Source organism: Aplidium turbinatum, chromosome 15 (assembly GCF_918807975.1).
Source record: "Aplidium turbinatum chromosome 15, kaAplTurb1.1, whole genome shotgun sequence".
NCBI classification, from domain to species: domain Eukaryota; kingdom Metazoa; phylum Chordata; class Ascidiacea; order Aplousobranchia; family Polyclinidae; genus Aplidium; species Aplidium turbinatum.
The window spans coordinates 14,961,712-14,981,623 of record NC_137486.1 but is presented as its reverse complement, the minus strand read 5'-3'; the positions used below and the strand labels follow the sequence as shown (position 1 = coordinate 14,981,623).

The 19,912-nt window shown below is 38.0% G+C and overlaps 1 protein-coding gene across 5 annotated transcripts in view; it reads left to right on the top strand.

Moving 5' to 3' along the window:
• LOC145784772 (semaphorin-3B-like) overlaps positions 1–19,912 on the top strand; it is a 166,282-nt gene that overhangs the window by 11,489 nt on the left and 134,881 nt on the right. For 4 of the 5 annotated variants that reach the window (XM_082596625.1, XM_082596621.1, XM_082596623.1 and 1 more), the window contains exons 3-4: positions 10,597–10,647; positions 11,115–11,240. In XM_082596625.1, the coding sequence (XP_082452751.1) occupies positions 10,597–10,647; positions 11,115–11,240 (177 nt within the window). Of the gene's footprint in view, positions 1–3,047; positions 3,123–10,596; positions 10,648–11,114; positions 11,241–19,912 lie in introns of those variants that run through there. The other variant, XM_082596624.1, reaches the window with a different exon arrangement.

Here is a 19,912-nt window from a genome sequence, read left to right as displayed (position 1 = left end):
ATGTTCAGACGTCAGCCATTGTTAGTGTACCTATTCCGCTTGTTTGTCAATGCTTTTGTAGGGACCCGTAATGAATTTTAATTGTTTTTAATTCAATTCAATTTATTTTTCCTTGTCAGAATGTAAAAGAAATGATATTGTGAAAAAGAAATACAGGAACAAAACCAACAAAAGGAAAAGGTGGCAAAACCATAATGGTTTAAGACGTGCATAGGGATGGGCAATTCAGAATACCGAATCCAGAAGGATTCGGATCCTAAACTATCCGAATCCAAAACGGCAATAAAACCGGGTAATAAGATTCGGTTTTAAAGATATGCATAAGTCTTGTGCAAGCTGTCAGGTGGAGACAGTGAACTGAAAAAAAGTGTGGTTTACTCACTTTTTCTTTGCACTGACACCATCCGCAGTTCCGCACTTTCAAAAACATTGTGCACGCGTTGTGCGCGCACGGCGCATGCAACTCTACGTCACTCGCTCGCATGAGCAATCAAAGAAACTAAGCGCGCAATTTTCTTCACGCTTTGTGCACATGCACAATCGTGCAATGCTTTTTTTCAATCCACGTGCGTATGCGACTCTGCGATAGTTTGACTGGTGGGCGTAACAACATTGAGCACTGAGCAGATGCCCCTGCTAAAGGAGTTGGCTCTGAAACACCTCAGCATACCTGCCACATCAGCATCTTCCGAGCGATTCTTTTCGACTGCGGCTTGACGGAATGACGGCAACTAAGCTACGCTCCCGTTCAGCGTTGCCAGATGGGAAAATAGAATATCAAATTAAAAAATTCTGGTGAAATTTAGAGGTCTTTATTGGCTTTTTTACCTTGGTACCAGTAGGGATGCACAATACAGAATACCTGGCTATTCTAGAATATTCTAGAATACTTAATTTCGAATCCAGAATTTCGAATCTATTCTGAAATTACGCGGCAATTTTTTCCAAATAATATTTAACCAATAATTTAATTGATGCTTGTGTTACTGTGAATCTATTGATTTTTATCAAATTTTTCAAAAAAGTTTTAAACGGGAATCAAGCATTAAAATGCGTAAACTGAACATTCAAGAATACATTTAAAAAAAAATTACCGAAAACAATTTGTTTTCAATGGCACTGGCAAGGCCCAAAGTCCAATGTTTCATTTATTTTTGTTTTTTTCAAAATGACCAAAAAGTGGAAACACTGCTCGAGAATATATCACTATCGACAGCAATAACAAAAGCCACGTTACCACATCTGATGTTTTGATGTTGAAATCCGATGTTTTGAAGTACATACTACACACATAGCCGACAGTTAAATCGCCCGCAGTAACAACTATTGCTCGATCAGCTGATTGCTAGTCTATAGTGACGTAGACTGTACACTGTACAGTCGCACGCTTCGCTGCTCACGCGCACGCCCATTCCCGTTTTGAAAGCTCTGACAAAAGCAGGCGCGGAATGCTGATCAGACCGCAATGAGGAAAATTTTTATTGAAAATCTCTCGATCAGCTGATTCGATTTGTAGCAGGCCTCGAAATTCGTTTTTGTTGACGGCGGACAAACGTGTCCGGTCTGAGCAGCTATATCGGCGGTCAAATTAAGTTTCACGGCTGACACACCAGTTTTAGCGTCAATCGTCATGCTTAATTACTTTATCTTGATAATTCTTCGCCATTTAAGAACTATAGCTACGGTTTAGAAAGCGTTTTAAAATTTCAGCAAAGTCACTCTGAAAGGTTTTCATCAGACCAACGACGTGCGCTTGAAGAGCCAAAGCGCCGTATAGCAGCTAAATACGCCGCAAAACTGGTTAACTTCCACCGAACGAGGTCGTGTGGCTTCTTGCGTCACTATGCTCTTTGTTACGCTGATTCAATGTCATCAATCGTTGAAGCAACGTAAAAATCGAAAGTTTTCCTCCTCGAATAGAAGTTAATGGATACAGTATTCACATTTTCTAGATGCGCGCTAAAATGCGCGGAAAATTATATTCTTGCAACAGTTGTTCGTGTTATGCAGTGACGATTTGTATCGCTAGTTCAGGACTGCGTTATTTCTCGGCGGACAAATTTGACCGATCTAGACGGTACCTCCCGCGGACATCACATGCTGTGACGGCGGACATGTCCGCTGTGAATTTCGAGGCCTGAATTATTCACTCATACGGGAACGCACTGCGTATCTGCAGTTCTGATAACTGCGGGAACCCTATGAAAGAAGAAAAAAGGCGCTTGGAACAAACAGTCCATGAAGAGAAAAGTCGGCGCGCAAGGCGGAAACCTTCAACTTTACATTTGTTTAACGTCGCACACTGTTCATTTAACAGATTTATTTTCGAATCCTGATATCCGAAAAGAAAATGCAAATGCGATTCGAATACATTGAGATTCGAATCTCTAAGATTCGATATTCTGTATTGTGCATCCCTAGGTACCAGATAACTTTTTGGTGAAATCTGGTGAAATTTTCCCTACTCAACTTTTTTCAACAAAGTTTTTACAATTTTTTAAAACTTTTAGCAAATAATCCCTGCTCGTATAGAAAACGTTTTACAAGAGGTTTGCATATGGATGATGGCAGTGTCTTGTCTTAAAAACTATTTGTATTTGAGCGAAATTGCTTTATTTAGGGTCAGGGCCGTAGCCAGACCGCAGAGCAAGGGGGGCCAACTATTTTTTAGGGGGGGAGGCAAAAAATTTTTTGGGCAAAATCATTATAATTGTAGCTGTTGCTCGAGAATGTTGGGATTTTGCCAGGGGGGGAGAAATTTATTTTTTCAGGGGGGGCGAGGCCCTCCCTGGCCCCCGGGCCTGTTTAGGGTGTTTTCTGATAAAATTTTAGTTATTTTTTGTTGCCAAGCGGCTTCCATCATCTGGCAACACTGCTCCCATTTGGCTGGAAGTCATTTAGAATGCCTTAATGTGTTGCATTGCAACAAACATTTACTTTGATTGTGTAGCTTTTGTGTCTGAGATTTTTTCCTTTTTGTGTTGCTGGAGCCTGGAAGTTAATAGGATTTGGTATTCTGGATTCGATTCTGGATTCGGTTTAGTATTCCGGAATAATTCTGGAATAGTGAATTATTCTGAATTGCCCATCCCTAGACGTGCATGAAAGGATCTAATATTGCGGTATATGAATCGATAAATACACAGTAGTTAAGCACGGACGCCAAACCTGATACTTTAAAACAGGGGTTCCCAGCCTTTTTTACACCGTGGCCCCTTTTGAAAATTTTGAAAAATCAATGGCCCCCTATTTTTTTCAACCTTTTGAAAAAATTAAGAAACGTCATTTTAATTAAAAAACTTGTTTATACAGTAACCGGTAGTTAGAATGATAAAATGATATAAATACAACACACAATAAACATGATAGTACATTAATTAGTTATTATTATTGCATATGCAGTTAATGCAATGGTTGAGCTTGTTTTTGCTCTGACAATGTCTTAATTGCTGGTTTGGTGGTGGAAAGAGCAATTAGCCGCATGTCATGTTGAATATCCAAGGCACTGCCCTGCTTTGTCTTCAGAAGTAATATTGTTGAAAACCCACATTCACAAAGATATGTTGATGGGAGGCAACAGCATTGGCATGACAATTTCATTAAGCTTAGGGCACAATTTTCTTAGTTTTGCCCAAAATGTGGTCAAACTATCTTTCTCAAAGCTCAATCGGGTTTCCGTCTCTTCTTGCAACTTCAAGAGCTCGCTTCTTGCAAGAGCTCGCTTTCTCGCAAGAGCTCGCTGCTCTTCTTGCAACTTCAAGAGCACCAAGATTTGGACAAAATGTACTAGTATTTTTATTAAAATTTTAATTTATTTCTTTTGTTTTATGCGGTAGTGTTGGAGTGGACTTAGAGATAATATATAAAAAATGATTATTTTTTAAACTTTTTCATGTCCCCTTGAAAAAGGCTCATAGTGGGCCATGGCCCCTAGTGGGCCATGGCCCCCAGGTTGGGAACCCCTGCTTTAAAACAAGTATAAGTAGATGAATTAGTTAAGAATCAGTCGCCTCCTCGTTCCTGAAACAACTGGAGCGCCAATTCTTAAAGCAATGAGAACACGACTGAACACAACTTAACTTTCTACAAAATGTAATTCTTCCATAATATTTGCGTTTCTTAAAAAACTCAGTTGTTGTGAACAAATAATTGACAAAACAAATAGTTTTTCTATGCAACAACACAACCGCAGCTTTTACCAGGATTCTGTTCAATAGAGATTGATTGCTTTCAATTTTCTCCGTTGCAGCAAAACGTTGCATTATGCTGACATTCCAAACATTTCCGTTTTGTCAGTTTACAAAAAAGCTGCAATTTCGTACATTGCTGGTTATGCTGCCAAAATGTTTGCAAAGATAACGTTATGTGCAAGGTGCCGCTTTGAACTGAGTTTACACACTTTACCTGTTCAACCCAGCTTCTTATCGTTTAAAGATAGAAGTGGACTTTTTAAACCTTCTTTCAGTGTTGTATATGTTTGTGAGGAAACTGAATAATGCATCAAGCGGTTACTAACTACCACAGCTGGGAAATTACCTCTTCGTCCAGGCATTGTGGAAGCTATTGCGGTAGCTGTGCTTGGAAATACAAACCATTCCCAGATGTTTACTAATCTCACGGATCATGTGTTTGAATGCACCGTTACCGATAATCACATTTTTACGCTAGTCAAAACTGTGTCCAAATGTTATTTAAAAATTAGGTTTCACCACATTGATAAAGGAAACCTGCAAACAACTACAAGGTAAATTGGTTCGTAAAACGCTTGTCGCTTAGCCTAACAAAACAATACTTTTCAAACACCAATAAACCACTTCCTTTCGACATCACATTAGTAATGGTGAATATTTAATTGGTTTTGATTTTGTTGAGCTATAGGCCTACGTTATAGCCGCTATAATATAGCGTATCATTCGCTTAGGTTTGATGTAATAAACTGTTTGTTGCTATTTTTACAATAGGCTAATCATTAGGGTGTTTCATAATTTCCCAACTTCATAATTACAACTTGGCTCACCTAAATTCATACGTGGAATGGTATTACCAACTTCCATGCAAAATTTTAGCATCCTACAGCCTCATCTTCCACTCCCCCAGGTCAATATGCTAAAACTACCCTGCAGGGACCCCCTAACAAAGGGCAAAAATGGGGTTTGTAAGCATTAAAAAATTTCTTATATGCCAATTTACCCACTTTTATGCATATGTATTGGTTCTAAAACACTAATATAGGTAGTAGGCTACTGAATACCCCTTTAAACAAATTTCCACCAAAAAACTTGAATTTTTTTTCCTAAAATTTGTCTAAATTTTGCTGTTTTTTAACAAAAACTCGCCAAAAATTTATGAAAATGGCACGAAAATCAAAAATGTTGTACATGTAAGTAAAATTAACAACAAGAATGCATGACATTCCAGAACACTTTGTCTGGGGCATTCTCTGACAAGCATGGTGCTGTGGCAGCATCAGCTGTTACAAAACTAGAGAGTTTGTACCTTTTTGACCATAACATCTTCTTTTTATGCTTCCTATCATAACATGTTCTTATCCTCTTAATCAGTGCTGGTGTAATCGACTTTCTGTCAGAATATGCACATAATGAGACATTTTCAGGCCAAAGCCAGGATATAAACCATGAGGAATATAAATTTTCTGTAACTGCTTAATGGCTGCACTAGAAAACTTTTACATAGCTGCTATTGTAGCATCCAACAAGTAATCCCGAATATCCAGCATAAGTTGTGGACCATCTGCTGTTGCTGGATTGCAGTAAATCGTCAGCCAAGCAGGGGTGTAAACTGCAAACGTGTAAAATTTATATTCCTCATGGTATCCTGGCTTGGGCTTGAAAATGTCTCATTATGTGCATATTCTGACAGAAATTCGATTACACCAGCATTGATTAAGAGGACAAGAACATGTTATGATAGGAAGCATAAAAAGAAGATGTTATGGTCAAAAAGGTACAAACTCTCTAGTTTGTATCAGCTGATGCTGCCACAGCACCATGCTTGTCAGAGAATGCCCCAGACAAAGTGTTCTGGAATGTCACCATGAACAGTAATCAAAGTTGCGAAAGATATGTTGGACAAATAAAGAATGTTATAGAGAAAGGACAAATCAAACATGATGAAAATGCAGACAAACGTATCAAATGCATGGTCAATCTGCAAGATTTAAACAACTTTTCCTCCATCACCTGATTGTGCATGCATTCTTGTTAATTTTGCTTACATGTACAATATTTTTGATTTTCGTGCCATTTTCATAATTTTTTGGCAAATTTTTGTTAAAAAACAGCAAAATTTAGACAAATTTTAGGGAAAAAAATCCAATTTTTTTGGTGGAAATTTGTTTAAAGGGGTATTCAGTAGTCTGCTACCTATATTAGTGTTTTAGAACCAATACATATGCATAAAAGTGGGTAAATTGACATGTAAGAAACTTTTTAATGCTTACAAACCCCATTTTTGCCCTTCGTTAGGGGGTCCCTGCAGGGTAGTTTTAGAATATTGACCTGGGGGAGTGGAAGATGAGGCTGTAGGATGCTAAAATTTTGCATGGAAGTTGGTAATACCATTCCACGTATGAATTTAGGTGAGCCAAGTTGTGATTATGAAGTTGGGAAATTATGAAACACCCTACTAATCATCAGCTCAGCTGTAACGCCAAATTGAATAAGAGTTCTGCTAAACTGCTGGAAATGATGCATTCAGTGTATCATGTACGTGCTCTCGCATCGCAGTGTTTTTGGTTTATATTATAGACTGTATGTATAATTCTGTGCAATTTAACACATGCTTTTATTCATTTCATAGATGAATAAAACCTCTATTACACCAAAGTTCTAAATTATAGTTAACAAGTTAGTTTTCTGCAGAAGCGCAACCAGCTCAGAAATGTTATCGTTAACAGCGCAGCTTTCACGCGAGTTTGAGACACTAACAATGGCCGACGCCTTTTTTCAATTTCTTCAATCAAAATACGAGAAGCGCAGTCTAGTTATAATAAGATGTCTATGGAATAGACAAGAAATCATTAAATTTGAAAATTAAGTTTGGATCACTGCAAATAAACGTATGCGAACATCTCGACCTATACTCGAGTATATACGGTAGTATTCGATAAAAGACTTTCGATAAAAAACAGAAGAGAAAACAAAGGTTATCACGTCATCACATTTCTCGCCCCGATGGTTTTTTGAAAAGTCGGCGCCTATGAGTATAGTATGGGTCTATGGGAGCAACAGGATTATAAGTCCGATTTGTTACCCGAAATAAAACAGTTCATGGAGAAAAAGAAACAAAATGTGAACTTGATAGAAAAGGAAGAATGGTTTAATGATTTGTCTTTTTTAGTTGACATCACAGAAATGCTAGCTGAGCTAAATTTGCATTTACAAGGGAAAGGTCAGTTGTGTACGTAGTTTAATGTTCAAGTGAATAAGTAGCTTTACCAGGAAATTAAAACTTTTCATAGCACAACTAAAAGCTGGTGCAATTGTATATTTTCGTAGTCCATCTGAAAGAGCTGAAAGGCTGTTCTGTAAACTATGAAAAGTATGCTAAGTTATGTGAATTACTGGTTTGCTTGCAGAATGGAAGATTTACTGTCAGATTTTCTGACTTCAAAAAGATTGAAATTAAATTAAAATTATTCAGTGACCCAGTTTCATTTCAGTGTGATAAAGCGCCACTCGAATTCCAACTTGAACTGATTGAACTGCTAAGTCAAGAAAGTTTGAAAATTTTCCACAGAGAACACACTCTTCCTTTATTTTACAAAGAATTACATTCATGTAATGAATTTAATAAATTAGTTAGTTTATCCAGAAAATTATCGTGCATGTAGGGCAGCAGTAAGCAGCACATATTGTTGCAAGCATTTATTTTCATCCATGAAAATCACAAAACTGCAGAAAGAAATAGACTGACCGACAAACACTTAGCAAACATCCTAAGAATCAAGACAACGTCCTTTAATGCAAATGTTGATAACATCTTAGCTGAAAAACAATGTCAAAAATATTGTAGAAATAAATGTTTGTTTCTTTCTATATGTGTGTTGTTCCTATTTTCAAAGATGAAATTAATGGTTTTTAATTGTTTCTTTATGTACCCATTTTTCTTGAAATTTAATAGGTTCTGCGGCCCATTGAATTATTTCAAGTGACAATGCGGCCTACTATAATAAAAGGTTGGACATCCCTGCACTAGGTGATATCAAAACGAAAGGAAGAAATTATCTTTAATGAAACACTTAATGCAAGAGGCTTTGGAGCAAGAAGTTACGCCTGTCTGGTCTGAAATTTCTAGAAATAATCGGCAGGAAATGAGACAATAAACTTAAGTGGTTGAACAAAAAAAAAAGCTTATTGTTAGCATGGCCACCTGGAGATGCGGCCTGATTTATCACATTTTGCAGATTTTGATTACAGCTACTGCTGGTGTTTGACTGACATTTTCTGAGATGTTTTTACTTTTTGCCATCTCCTAATAATAAGCTTTTTGTTGTCTTGGGGAAGCAATAGCAAATGATAAAAAGTAAGTTGAAAAACGCTGAATCAGACTGTTATTGAAAACTTAACAGTCCGACTAAAATCTTCAAAATCAAAATTTCTTTGTTTTTCAACATGTGATGATGTTAAAACCTATTGTGTCATCTGGGGAAAACAGTAAAAAAAGCATAAAAAATTTTTTAGAAAATTATTTGTTTAAACATTTGCCCAAAGTTAGCAAAATCTGGAAATTTCTGCAAAATGTGACAAATCATTCCATATCTTTAGGTAGCCATGTTGTTATGTATCGTAGCCTACAATATTTAATTTTCATTGTTGCTGTTAATATAACAATTTTTTTGGCAGTGGCTATTTGATTGGCGGCGGTCTTTGAATCTGAAACACTATTTAACCGGTCATGACGTCACTATATAGGCATTTTTTTCTTTTTCTCTTTCAAAGCAAAAGACGACAAGAGTGCCTATATAATTTCTAAATTCGGCAGTTGTGGTCAACTGATTCGGTGGCGTGTAGGATAAGTCTCCGGCTGGTTCTCCAGAGGGAATGAGTTCGATACTACGCGGAAGCGTTCTTTTGTTTTTAAATTTTGACACGAATTGACTCAATCGTTAGGCTTCTGCTTTTTTGTGGTTAATTTTTAATTTGAGTATAGCCTACAACCCAATTTTTTATGTCTTTTTAAATATGAGTAATAAAGTTAGAGTTTTTAATTTTCTGAAATTTGAGAATTTCTCTGGGTAATTTTGCGTTCGTTATAAGAAGATGTGACCGTGTTTGCCAAACGACACATTACATTTTTGCGTCGTTTGGCAAACACGGTCACATCCTCTTATGACAAACGGAAAATTATCCAGAGAAATTCTTAAATTCAAGAAAATTAAAAAATAAAATTAAGTAATAAAGTTAGAGTTTTAATTTTCTGGAATTTGAGAATTTCTCTGGGTAGATTTCCGTTTGTCATAATTTTCCAGTCGTCATTTCATTTTTGCGTCGTTCGTTCAAATTAAAAATTGACCACAAAAATGCAGAAGCCTAACGATTGAGTCACTTCGGGTCAAAATTGAGTTAAACATTAAAAAAAAAGAACGCTCCCGCGTAGTATCGAACTCATTCCCTCTGGAGCACCAGTCTGATACGTATCCGACGCGCCACAGAATCAGTTGAAGATAAGAGTTGAATTTAGAACTTATATAGGCACTCTTCTCGTCGTTTGCTTTGAAAGAGAAAAAGAAAAAAGTGCCTATATAATAGTGACGTCATGACCGGTTAAATAGTGTTTCAGATTCAAAGACCGGCGCCGGTCAAATAGCCACTGCCATTTTTTTTCACGTGTTTTAACTTGCCAAAGAGCACTAGCGAGTGAGGTAAATCAGAGTTGAATTTAGATCAACCCATTGCAACTTAAGCTATCAATTTAATAATCGATTGATTAAAATTTAAAATCAAAAACTTTCAACACTTGCGTTTTACCAGTCGCGTTCTACAGTTTCCAATTTGTAAACTGGGTGTTATCAACATTGCAAAAACTCATTACTTTCTAAATTCACATCATGAAAAGCATGACAAACAAAAGGCTACTTGACCACACGAAAACAGAAGATCTGTATAACAAAGCTACATCTAATTGCAGCAACAATAAAATCAAAAGTTCATCAGTTGTTCGGCCACACTAAAAGAGCAAAATTTGTAGTTAGCAAAGTTTGTGCAGAAGGTAAAGTCAAGGACAGAGAAATCGTGGCAAACAACCAAAACTATGACAAGACGTAATCCAGACATGAACCGGACTCAATTGACGACACTGGGCGAGTTAGCTGAAAATTGCCACTCTTGGAAACGTATCAACCATGTTGATGGCGATGCACAATCTAGTGCAAGGCGATTGATGATGATAATTACAAATTTTATTGAACAAACGCTTCCATTGTTATTCCACAAATAGGGAAAACAAGTAGCTGCAAACTAACTATTTTAGGTTTGTGCGGATGAAAATTTTACAAAATGAAAACGTGCGTACCATTGTTTTAAAGGTTGAAAAGCACTGTTTTAAAATAAGTTGATCATTTTCTATTTACTGCAGATAATAAGCTTCAAACCGACAGCAAGTCAAATTCAGACGTGTAATCCAGGGGTAAGTAGGCAAAATTTTTCTTATTGAGGCACAAAGTCTTCAGACCACATTTATCACACACCATATTTTATGCGTACTATTGACATTAGTGATATTTTGAAATACACAGCACATTTTTTTTCACTAAATGCTCAACGTTTTTTACCTGTGATTCAGTGACTATAGACTACTTTAAAACTTCTATCATATTCACGAATGTCACTGCATCATTCTGTCTAATATTATCATCAGTACTTGACGCGCAAGGAAGAACATATTAAAGTAAAGAAGTAAAACTATTAAAGCATTTTAATATGATCTGGCCTGGAATCTTACCCAGATTCATCGAAAGCAAAAGCAAAGACACTTATAAACAATAAACATATTTGTTTGTTTCATTGAATGTTTAAAAAGAGCCAGTAATTTTGCATGATTTGCATTATAGTCGATATGCACTAATCTATTTGATTGAAATGACTTTCTGGCAGGTTAGCTTGGCATCGCAATTAAGATGTACTAATTCAATCACTGGGCTTTTAAAGATCAATTCCTCTCTTATGCTTGCTTGCGGCACAAATGTTTACAAGCAAGCCTGCTTTAATATAAACTTGTTGGTAAGTCCTTTTTTAATTATTTATTTCTTGCTTCTACCTTTTTCTAGACCTCTGTTATGTCAACGTGTATTGTTTTGGCTGTGATGGTCAGAAATAATAAAAACTACTGAACTAATTTTTTTCATCAACCAGACAGGGTTTCTCGTCTCGTATGAGTGTGGACCACCGGCCGTTTGAGAACTTTCTATAGACTCCCAAAATTCAATGCTATTTAAAAAACGCATAAAACATATACACAAGCGCTTTCTGCGGTTTTACCGGGTTTATTTGCTGTGGCTGTGCTTTCAGGGTTTCTGGATGTGCTTACTGCTTATTACTGACAAGCTTTTAAATGTTAGGAATGGCATTAGATAAACAAGAACGTGGATCACTTTCTACTGTTGTGGACCATTTCTCACTTTGTGATTAAATGTTCAACAGAGATGAAAATCCACTCCCGTATAAATAATACCTTAGTTAACGTTAATAGTAAACCCCATCTGATTGCACGTAATGATTTGCCTGGGTAACTGGCAATTATACAACTTCAAGGTTGTTTGGTTGTAGATTGTTAATGTATATAAATCCCGAGCTGTCAAATCATTCCTGCTCTCCAAGATTTTCTCTTGAAAATTGTCTGAAAATGAGTTATGAATGAATTTCTAGTAAAAAATAAATAATCTGTTGTCACTTTCACCTACGGAAATTTGTTGTCGCCGATCCTCATCCTACTTAGGAGCAAAATGGTTGGAACGCCTGGTAAATCTAATCAAGAAAATGAAGAGCCCAAAGCATAGGCGCCGGGTTTTGAAAATTGCCGGGGGGGCAAACTTTCTATTCGACCGATTGCTTACATTTAAAATGCTGATGTTTGTCAGCATTGATGTTTGTTTGCGTCTATCTGCCATTGTATATTGCCAAGCTTTATAATGTAGGCTCACGCCTCGAAATTCACGGCGGACATGTCCGCCGTCACAGCATGTGATGTCCGCGGGAAGTACCATTTAGATCGGTCATATTTGTCCGCCGAAAAATGACACAGGAACTAGCGATACAAATCGTCATTGCATAGCATGAACAATTGTTGCGATAATATATTTTCCAGCGCATTCTAACGCGCATCTACAAAATGTGAATACTGTATCCCTTAGCTTTCATTCAAGGCGGAAAACTTTCGATTTTTACGTTGCTTCAACGATTGATGACATTGAATCAGCGTAACAAAGGTGAATTCTTCGCTAAGAATCGATAGGAGTACAGGTACTTCTACACTAATCACACGCAATTGAGTTCAAGTTTTACGTCACAATGCCTTGCTTTGATCTCCGAGTAATATTGATACGGCAAGGTTGGTTACTAAATTAGATTATACGAGTTGGCTATTACAGCAAGATGCAACAAAATTTGTTAAGTTTTGGTATCAAAGTAAGAAAGAAAAGACCCAAGGAAACTTCACTTTCGCTTACATGACACGCAAAAATAAACCTAAAGAAATAAAACTGTGAAACTTTGCACAGCAGAATATAGTAGCATTGGTGTAGAAATTTTCCGACTCCTGCCCAGAGCATTGTGAGTTGTGACGCAAGAAGCCACACGAGCTCGTTCGGTGGAACTTAATCAGTTATGTGACGTATTGACCAGCTAAACGGCGCTTTGACTCTTCAAGCGCAAGTCGTTGGTCCGATGAAAGCCTTTCAGAGTGACTTTACTGATTTTTTAAAAAGCCTTCTAAAACCTTAGTTATAGTTCTGAAATGGCGAAGAATTATTATCAAGATAAAGTGATTAAGCATGACGGTCGACGGCTAAAACTGGTGTGTCCGCCGTGAGACTTAATTTGTCCGCCGAGATAGCTGCTCAGACCGGACACGTTTGTCCGCCGTCAACAAAAACGAATTTCGAGGCCTGTAGGCTACTTCGAGTTATAGGCTGGTCACTTTGAACTTTAGCTCTTAATACGCGTAGATACTAAACTGAGCAAACAGCACCTCGTTATTGACACTCCCAAGAAAAAACAAAGCGAAAGAAATCAAGAAAAACGTTTTTCAATCATTGTTACTATGCTTCAACGGCACCATGCTGGCGTTTATTAGCTACCGTACTTCTGTTTGTTTTGTTATCTTAGGAGCAGCGCTCTTGTTGCAACAAGTAGATCTTTTAATTGAGATCGATCTGCAATAAAGGTCAAACTAACGCAAATCTGAACTTAGAAACATTTGATTTAGGATTTTTTTTTAAATAATTTGCGGGGGGGCAGCCACCCCGAGCTAAATTCACGGGGGGGCGCCGCCCCTCCGCCCCCCTGGAGTCGGCGCCTATGGCCCAAAGTGTAGATACAAAACTCATGTTCGTCCTCCTTGTTTGATAAATGTTTGGGTAATTCAAATTGTAATAATGTAATATGAATGCTTTTCTTATCCCCACCACAGCAGTCACACATTAGGATTTCACTACATCGTTGTTTACCGCTCTTTCCATCCATAGTTGTGTTTTTTTAACAGTTCTGCTGCTGCCGCTGGAAACGAGTTAGCTCGTGCAATTGTGATGTAATTTAACGTCACATGATGTCACAATGCCCCAAAAATCCTAATGTGTTGCCAGTCTGGGGGCCTGACAGGTTGCTTCAATTTTAAACCAAAAAAAAAAACGATTTTTAACCCATTTCCCCGCCAAATTCTTAAAATTAAATAAAAGTCAAAACACCAATCAGTGTGAACAAAGCTTGAAATTCAGCAATGACTTGGAGGTCTAGAGATTTTTAGACTGGGATCATGATGCCAGGCTACTAGTATATTGATCAATGCACATAGGTCATGTAAAAGAGCTTACTTTTTATACAGCAAGGTAATTGAAATATTCTATACTTTTTTAAGGTTTAGATTAATTTACCTATTCATTTAGAGTCACTAGACTGCTTACTGGTACTAGCTAGAAGTCCTGTAGGCTATCTAACCCTAGTCGCTAAAAAAATCCAAGCAAGCATTTTCTTATGAATATAGACCAGTGGTTCCCAACCTTTTTTGGTGTCGGGGCCGAATTTCAAACTTCAGAGTGCGTATGGAGCCGCATGAAAACACTCAAGTAATTATAAGATAACGAAAATTTTAAAGCATGAAAGCATGTACCAACGAATAGCAACACTAACAAGAAAAATAACACAAATCAATTTAATGTCCAACTTGGCATTGGCTTTGAGCTTTAACAAGTTTGTCAAAGCAAGGCGCAATTGCAGAGAATGCAGTGCAGTAGCTGCTTAAGGTGGTCATCGGTCAACCGATTGCGATATTTATTTTTGATTCTGATCATTTTCTGAAGTGCTTCACATACGTAAGTTGATCCAAATACAGAGGCGTTTTTCTGGGCATTGGTTTTCAAGTTGGGATACTTTCCCTCTGGAACTCGACTCCAAAATTCAAGTATAGGTCTTCACTTTGAAATAATTGTTTGAGCTCGATATCTGACTGCATGTCTAGCAGCTCTAATTGTAACTTATCAGGAGCAGTGGCCACATTAACTGCAATAGGATTTGATTTATAATGTCACATTGCATGTCGTACCCCCTGCTTTGGTGCTTCGTACCCCCAAAAGGGTACACGTATCCCTGGTGTAAGATGTAAAATAAAAAGTTCACTGACAGTGCAACCTCTATGACACAACGACTATGCAGTTTGTAAACAATTTTGACTTCGAAAATAATTTTGACAAGTTAAAAAATAATCGCCTTAACTATCATAAAGATTTTTTTTTTTTTGTGGGATTTTTAGGGGTCAATGAGAGCCGCAAGAAGGCTAGCTTGGAGGCGCATGCGGCTCTAAGAGCCGCGGTTGGGAATCACTGATATAGACCATGACTATGCTATGATGTCAACAAAACTTTTGAATGTAATGTAAAGGCAAACCAAACGTGGTAGCCTATAGGTTTCATTGAAAGGAAATATGTTTGCAATCGCCTAGTTGGTTAAGTTAAACTTCGGTACCGTACAGTAGCCTAGCTACCGGCCAGCAAAAATTGTCTTTTTTACATCGTTTCAACGTCGCCAGACGTTGAAATCGTGTAAAAAAGGAACTTTTGCTGACCAGGTATAGGTTGCAACTGAGAAATATTTACAAAAGCCATTTGATTTGTTCAAAGAACCGAATTAGCCTAACAGTTCGTATTTACATTGATTCAATGTTTGAATACGTTGAATCACTTGGCCTATCGTTTTTTCTACGTTGATTTCACGTCTGAACAGGTTGATTCAATACAAAAAAAACTTTTTTGCTGACTGGCGCGCTTGTAAATGCAATGGTCATTTCGACGATCAATTGCAACACCGATTTGCTCCAAAATTTCAAAGTGCGTTTCAATAGTTTGGCAACCCATTTTTTCATTACCATGGCAACAAGAGAAAGAGGAGAACTTCTCTCACTTTTTCAAAACGCTGGCAGCTAAAGTGTTAAAGAAAAGCTTTAATTATACTATGGTTAGAGAACAAATTTACGCATTGTTCTTGCAGCTGGATAATCAGTGTATTCAAGATCGTAAAATATCAACACAGTATGCAAGTTTCAAGTCCGATACGGCGAGTGGGCTATATTTTTTAAATCTTCCGACTGGAAAAGTTAGATTCATTTTTCCTTTAGTGTGAAAACAGACTTTTGAGCATGTTTCCACTATCCAGCTGACAACCACCGCACTGAAACATAAAACCATATCGCCTCAAAATTTGAGTCCACGTCTTCACAAATGTTTCGAAAAAAATCTGGTGTTTACTTCTGATAATTTCCTGTACAGTAATTAATAGGGTGTTTTTAGCGTAATACGCAAAATTCTAACCATTGTTAATATTAATGTACAGGGTGGTGTTCATTTCCTTTCAGTAAAAAAATCCTTTTGGCAAATTTTTGTTGAAATCCGTCGACATTTACTACTTGCGCAAGGAAGCTAATGTTTAGGTTGTTTAGCCTATAATCTAGCAGCGGAATATAAGCAATTACCGGTACTTGTAGGCTACGTCACTTCACAGAACAAATAAAGCATTGTTATGTCACAATTGCAACACTTCGTAAAATTACAAAAATTACACTGTCAAGTCTGTTGTGCAGTCATCGACTTATTTGCTCGGTTCCGCGACTTCTGGCCAAATATAGATCAAGCAAACTTCAGCACATCTCTGGACGATCCTGCTGTTTCTGATCAGTTACAACCTGTCTGCGCAGAAATCCTGAAGTTAGCGGCCGACAAGCTGGATCTCAATCATCCTCGGGACGATTGCGCTGAATTATTAGAACTCAGTATCACATTTCTCGGAGGAGTGCCGAAGAGAGGTGCCAAATTCCGTTACCCTGGTGCACTTCATCGAGCCAGATGGATGGCACGAGCGATATATTCCTTAAAATATGGCTGTTCAGGAAGCAATTCCAACTGGACCTTCAATCCTTCATACCACTGGCCGAAGACTGACGCAGCCCAAAACGTCCAGTAAATTGCTACGCATGTGCTTATTTATTGTGAGTGTTTACATAGGCCACTGGTACAGCTGTGATTCAGCCATACAGGCACCTCTCAACGACCTGAATTTTATGAAGAACTTAACAACGTATGCTGATGGAGAAGTATCTCAATTAGCCTTCAAGGCTTACTCCAGACACCTGTGGTACTTGTCGGAAGGTCTCATTGCCTTTGCACTTTTTGACAGCAGAGTCACTGACATTGATAAGAGGGAAATGGTTTGTAGTATGGCAAACAGTTATGGATCCGAAGATCCGCCAAACCGGGCCGTGGTACCTACCGATATTGCTGAGAGAAAACTGTCTGATTTCTGCACTACTGCAACTGAACGATTATTTACAATACTTGGTTTAGAGTTTAGACAAAAGCTTCTTAACCCTTGATCCTAAATACTGGGCTGAAAATGAGGCGTACCAAAGTGCCAAGGAAACAGTTTCTGCCCTGAGGGTGACAAACGATTTGGCAGAACGAGGAGTGGCGCTTATGACAGAGTTCAATTCGACATTGACCAGAGATGAGGAGCAGAAACAGTACATTCTGCAGGTAGTGGAGCATCATCGAAGAAAATTTTCCGTAGCTAAAAAAAGTTAAAAGCCATGTTTGGATGGTCTAGCTCAGATGTATTTCAACAAGCATATTGTACTCGAGTATGATGCAGTCATTGACATATTTGCCAAGCGCAAACTCTAAGTTTAATGCGATGGCTGTCATTGCGAATCGTCGAGAATATTCAAAAGTATTCGAGGTCGGAAGGACTAACTTATTGTTCATGTTCCATTATTGTTTATGTTCTGAAGTGTTTGATATTTTTTGTTGGTTCATTAATTGGAACAGTAACTTACTGCTGCGGAATCGCTCTTGATTTAAAGTATGGCGCCGTTCAAATATCATATGACGGTATTTTGGCGATTCTGGACCGCTACACGGCTGACTGACACAATGTATTGCCCCCCCCCCCCGCCCCTAATAAGCTTTCTAAATACGCCACTGCTTCTGATCATCTCGGTTATGGATGAAACACGGTGTAAATGTTGTTAGAGGAATAGTTGCTTTGTTGCTATATTTGCTTTGTTATCCTATAAACGTGCCTGAAATGGGGTCCACGTCTTTTAGGCGCAGACAGTTAGGCGCTGGTCAAATAGGCGCGCACACTGTGGCGTCTGGATATTTAGGTGCGGAGCACTGTGGCGTCCGGTCATTTAGGTGCTATTCCTGGTAAAGTCTGCAGACTGTATCAGCTTGGCAGGAGGTCATGTTGTTGCGTTGTTGGTCATGGCTTCAGTGAGTAAAGCTGCTTAAACTGGCAATGCTTTTTCACACAAAATGTTATATTGAACAGAAAATTATGTCATGGCTTCCTTGAGTGAAGCTGCTTAAATCGGCAATGATTTTCACATAAAATGTTATATTGAACAGAAAGATATATTGTTTTGATAATGTGTGTGCGTTGTTGGTCATGGCTTCAGTGAGTGAAACTGCTTAAACCGGCAATGATTTTTCACACAAAATGTTATATTAAACAGAAAAATATATGAGTGAAGCTGCTTAAACCGGCAATGCTTTTCTCACAAATTGTTATATTGAACAGAAAAATATGTCATGGCTTCCGTGAGTGAAGCTGCTTAAACCGGCAATGATTTTCACATAAAATGCTATATTATATGTTATAAGGCTAATAATACAACCATGTTCCCAACTCTCCATGCAATGTGACCATTTCCCACGGCTTTTCCACTGTAGACTAGGCCCCCAAAGCCACAGCCCAGACAGCAAAGTCCGTCGTTTTACATTGATTTAACATCTGCAGACGTTGAATCGATGTAGAATTGACGGATTTTGTTGTCCGGGATACGACTTGAAAACAAAACCAATGCTAGGACACGAGCTGGAGCCTACAACGACTATTTGTGCGAGTCAGCGTATTTAACGTTGAAGAACTAACATCATCAAAACTAAGCAACGTTGAAACCGCCTTGGGACTAGCATTAGCCAATTGAGCCACGGCTGGACTTGCTTTGTAGCAAAAAAACGGTCGCATCCATCTGAATAATTGTGTTTGGTTCTTTGTTTTGTTTCCAGTAGGCAGTCATTGAGTACCGTTATTTGAAAACCTTTCCATTAATATCACAAATGTAGGCTATATTTCGCACTGTTTATCATTTTAACCGTAAAGGGTCACAGAAAACTTTAAGAGATTAAAAGGGGTTGCGAGCAAAAAGTTTGTGAAGCCCTGGGCTACGGCATCTTTTTTTTACTGATGTTTAGGCCTAGTGTAGTTATTATTTGACTTAACTAAAAGTGAACTCAATAATGTTTGGAAGCTTGAATAATTTATTGATAAAGCTTTCACCTACGCAAACCTGGACTAACAACAAATAAATGCCGAACACGTGCAATAAAAAACGATATATTTTTCTGTTCAATATAACATTTTGTGTGAAAAGCATTGCCGGTTTAAGCAGCTTCACTCACGGAAGCCATGATATAACTTTCTGGCAAGCATGATATAGGCTAATTTTCTGGCAAGCTGATACAATCTGCAGACTTTGCTCGGAATAGCACCTAACTGACCGGGCGCCACAGTGCTCCGCACCTAAATATCCAGACGCCACAGTGTGCGCGCCTATTTGCCCAGCGCCTAACTGTCTGCGCCTAAAAGACTTGCTCCCCTGAAATGCGTGCATATTGAAAGTATCATACTGAATAAAGCTGGTTATTTGGTTGCGTGTTGTAAAATTGCTTGTTTATTGATTTTGCAAATTTTTCAACCTCCTTTCGCAAGTTGTAAATGTTGAAATAATTTCTTGAAATTTGAAAGACATTGTTTTCTTACTAATTGTAACAACCTGGTGCCCTGTACAAATTAAACTTACGATATGAGAAAATTAAAAACATCCTAGTAATTAATCAATATCACTGAGCCTTTCAAATTTTTGTTCAGGTGATTTGGTAGTATTTTAATGCCCGCGGATCTTTATGTAAATAAAACAGTGAACTCCAGTTGCTGGACTGCTGGTGGAACATATTGTTTCAGCCTTGGAAGCCTGATGCTGAACCTAGCCTAGTAGGCACATCATCACTCATCGGTCTTAACCGTAACTAAATTACCCCAGTGTCAACACAGTAAATCACTCTTTCATGACATCACAACAAACTTTAGTGCTAGTAAGGCATCCGCCTGCAAATCATTTAGTTATGGAA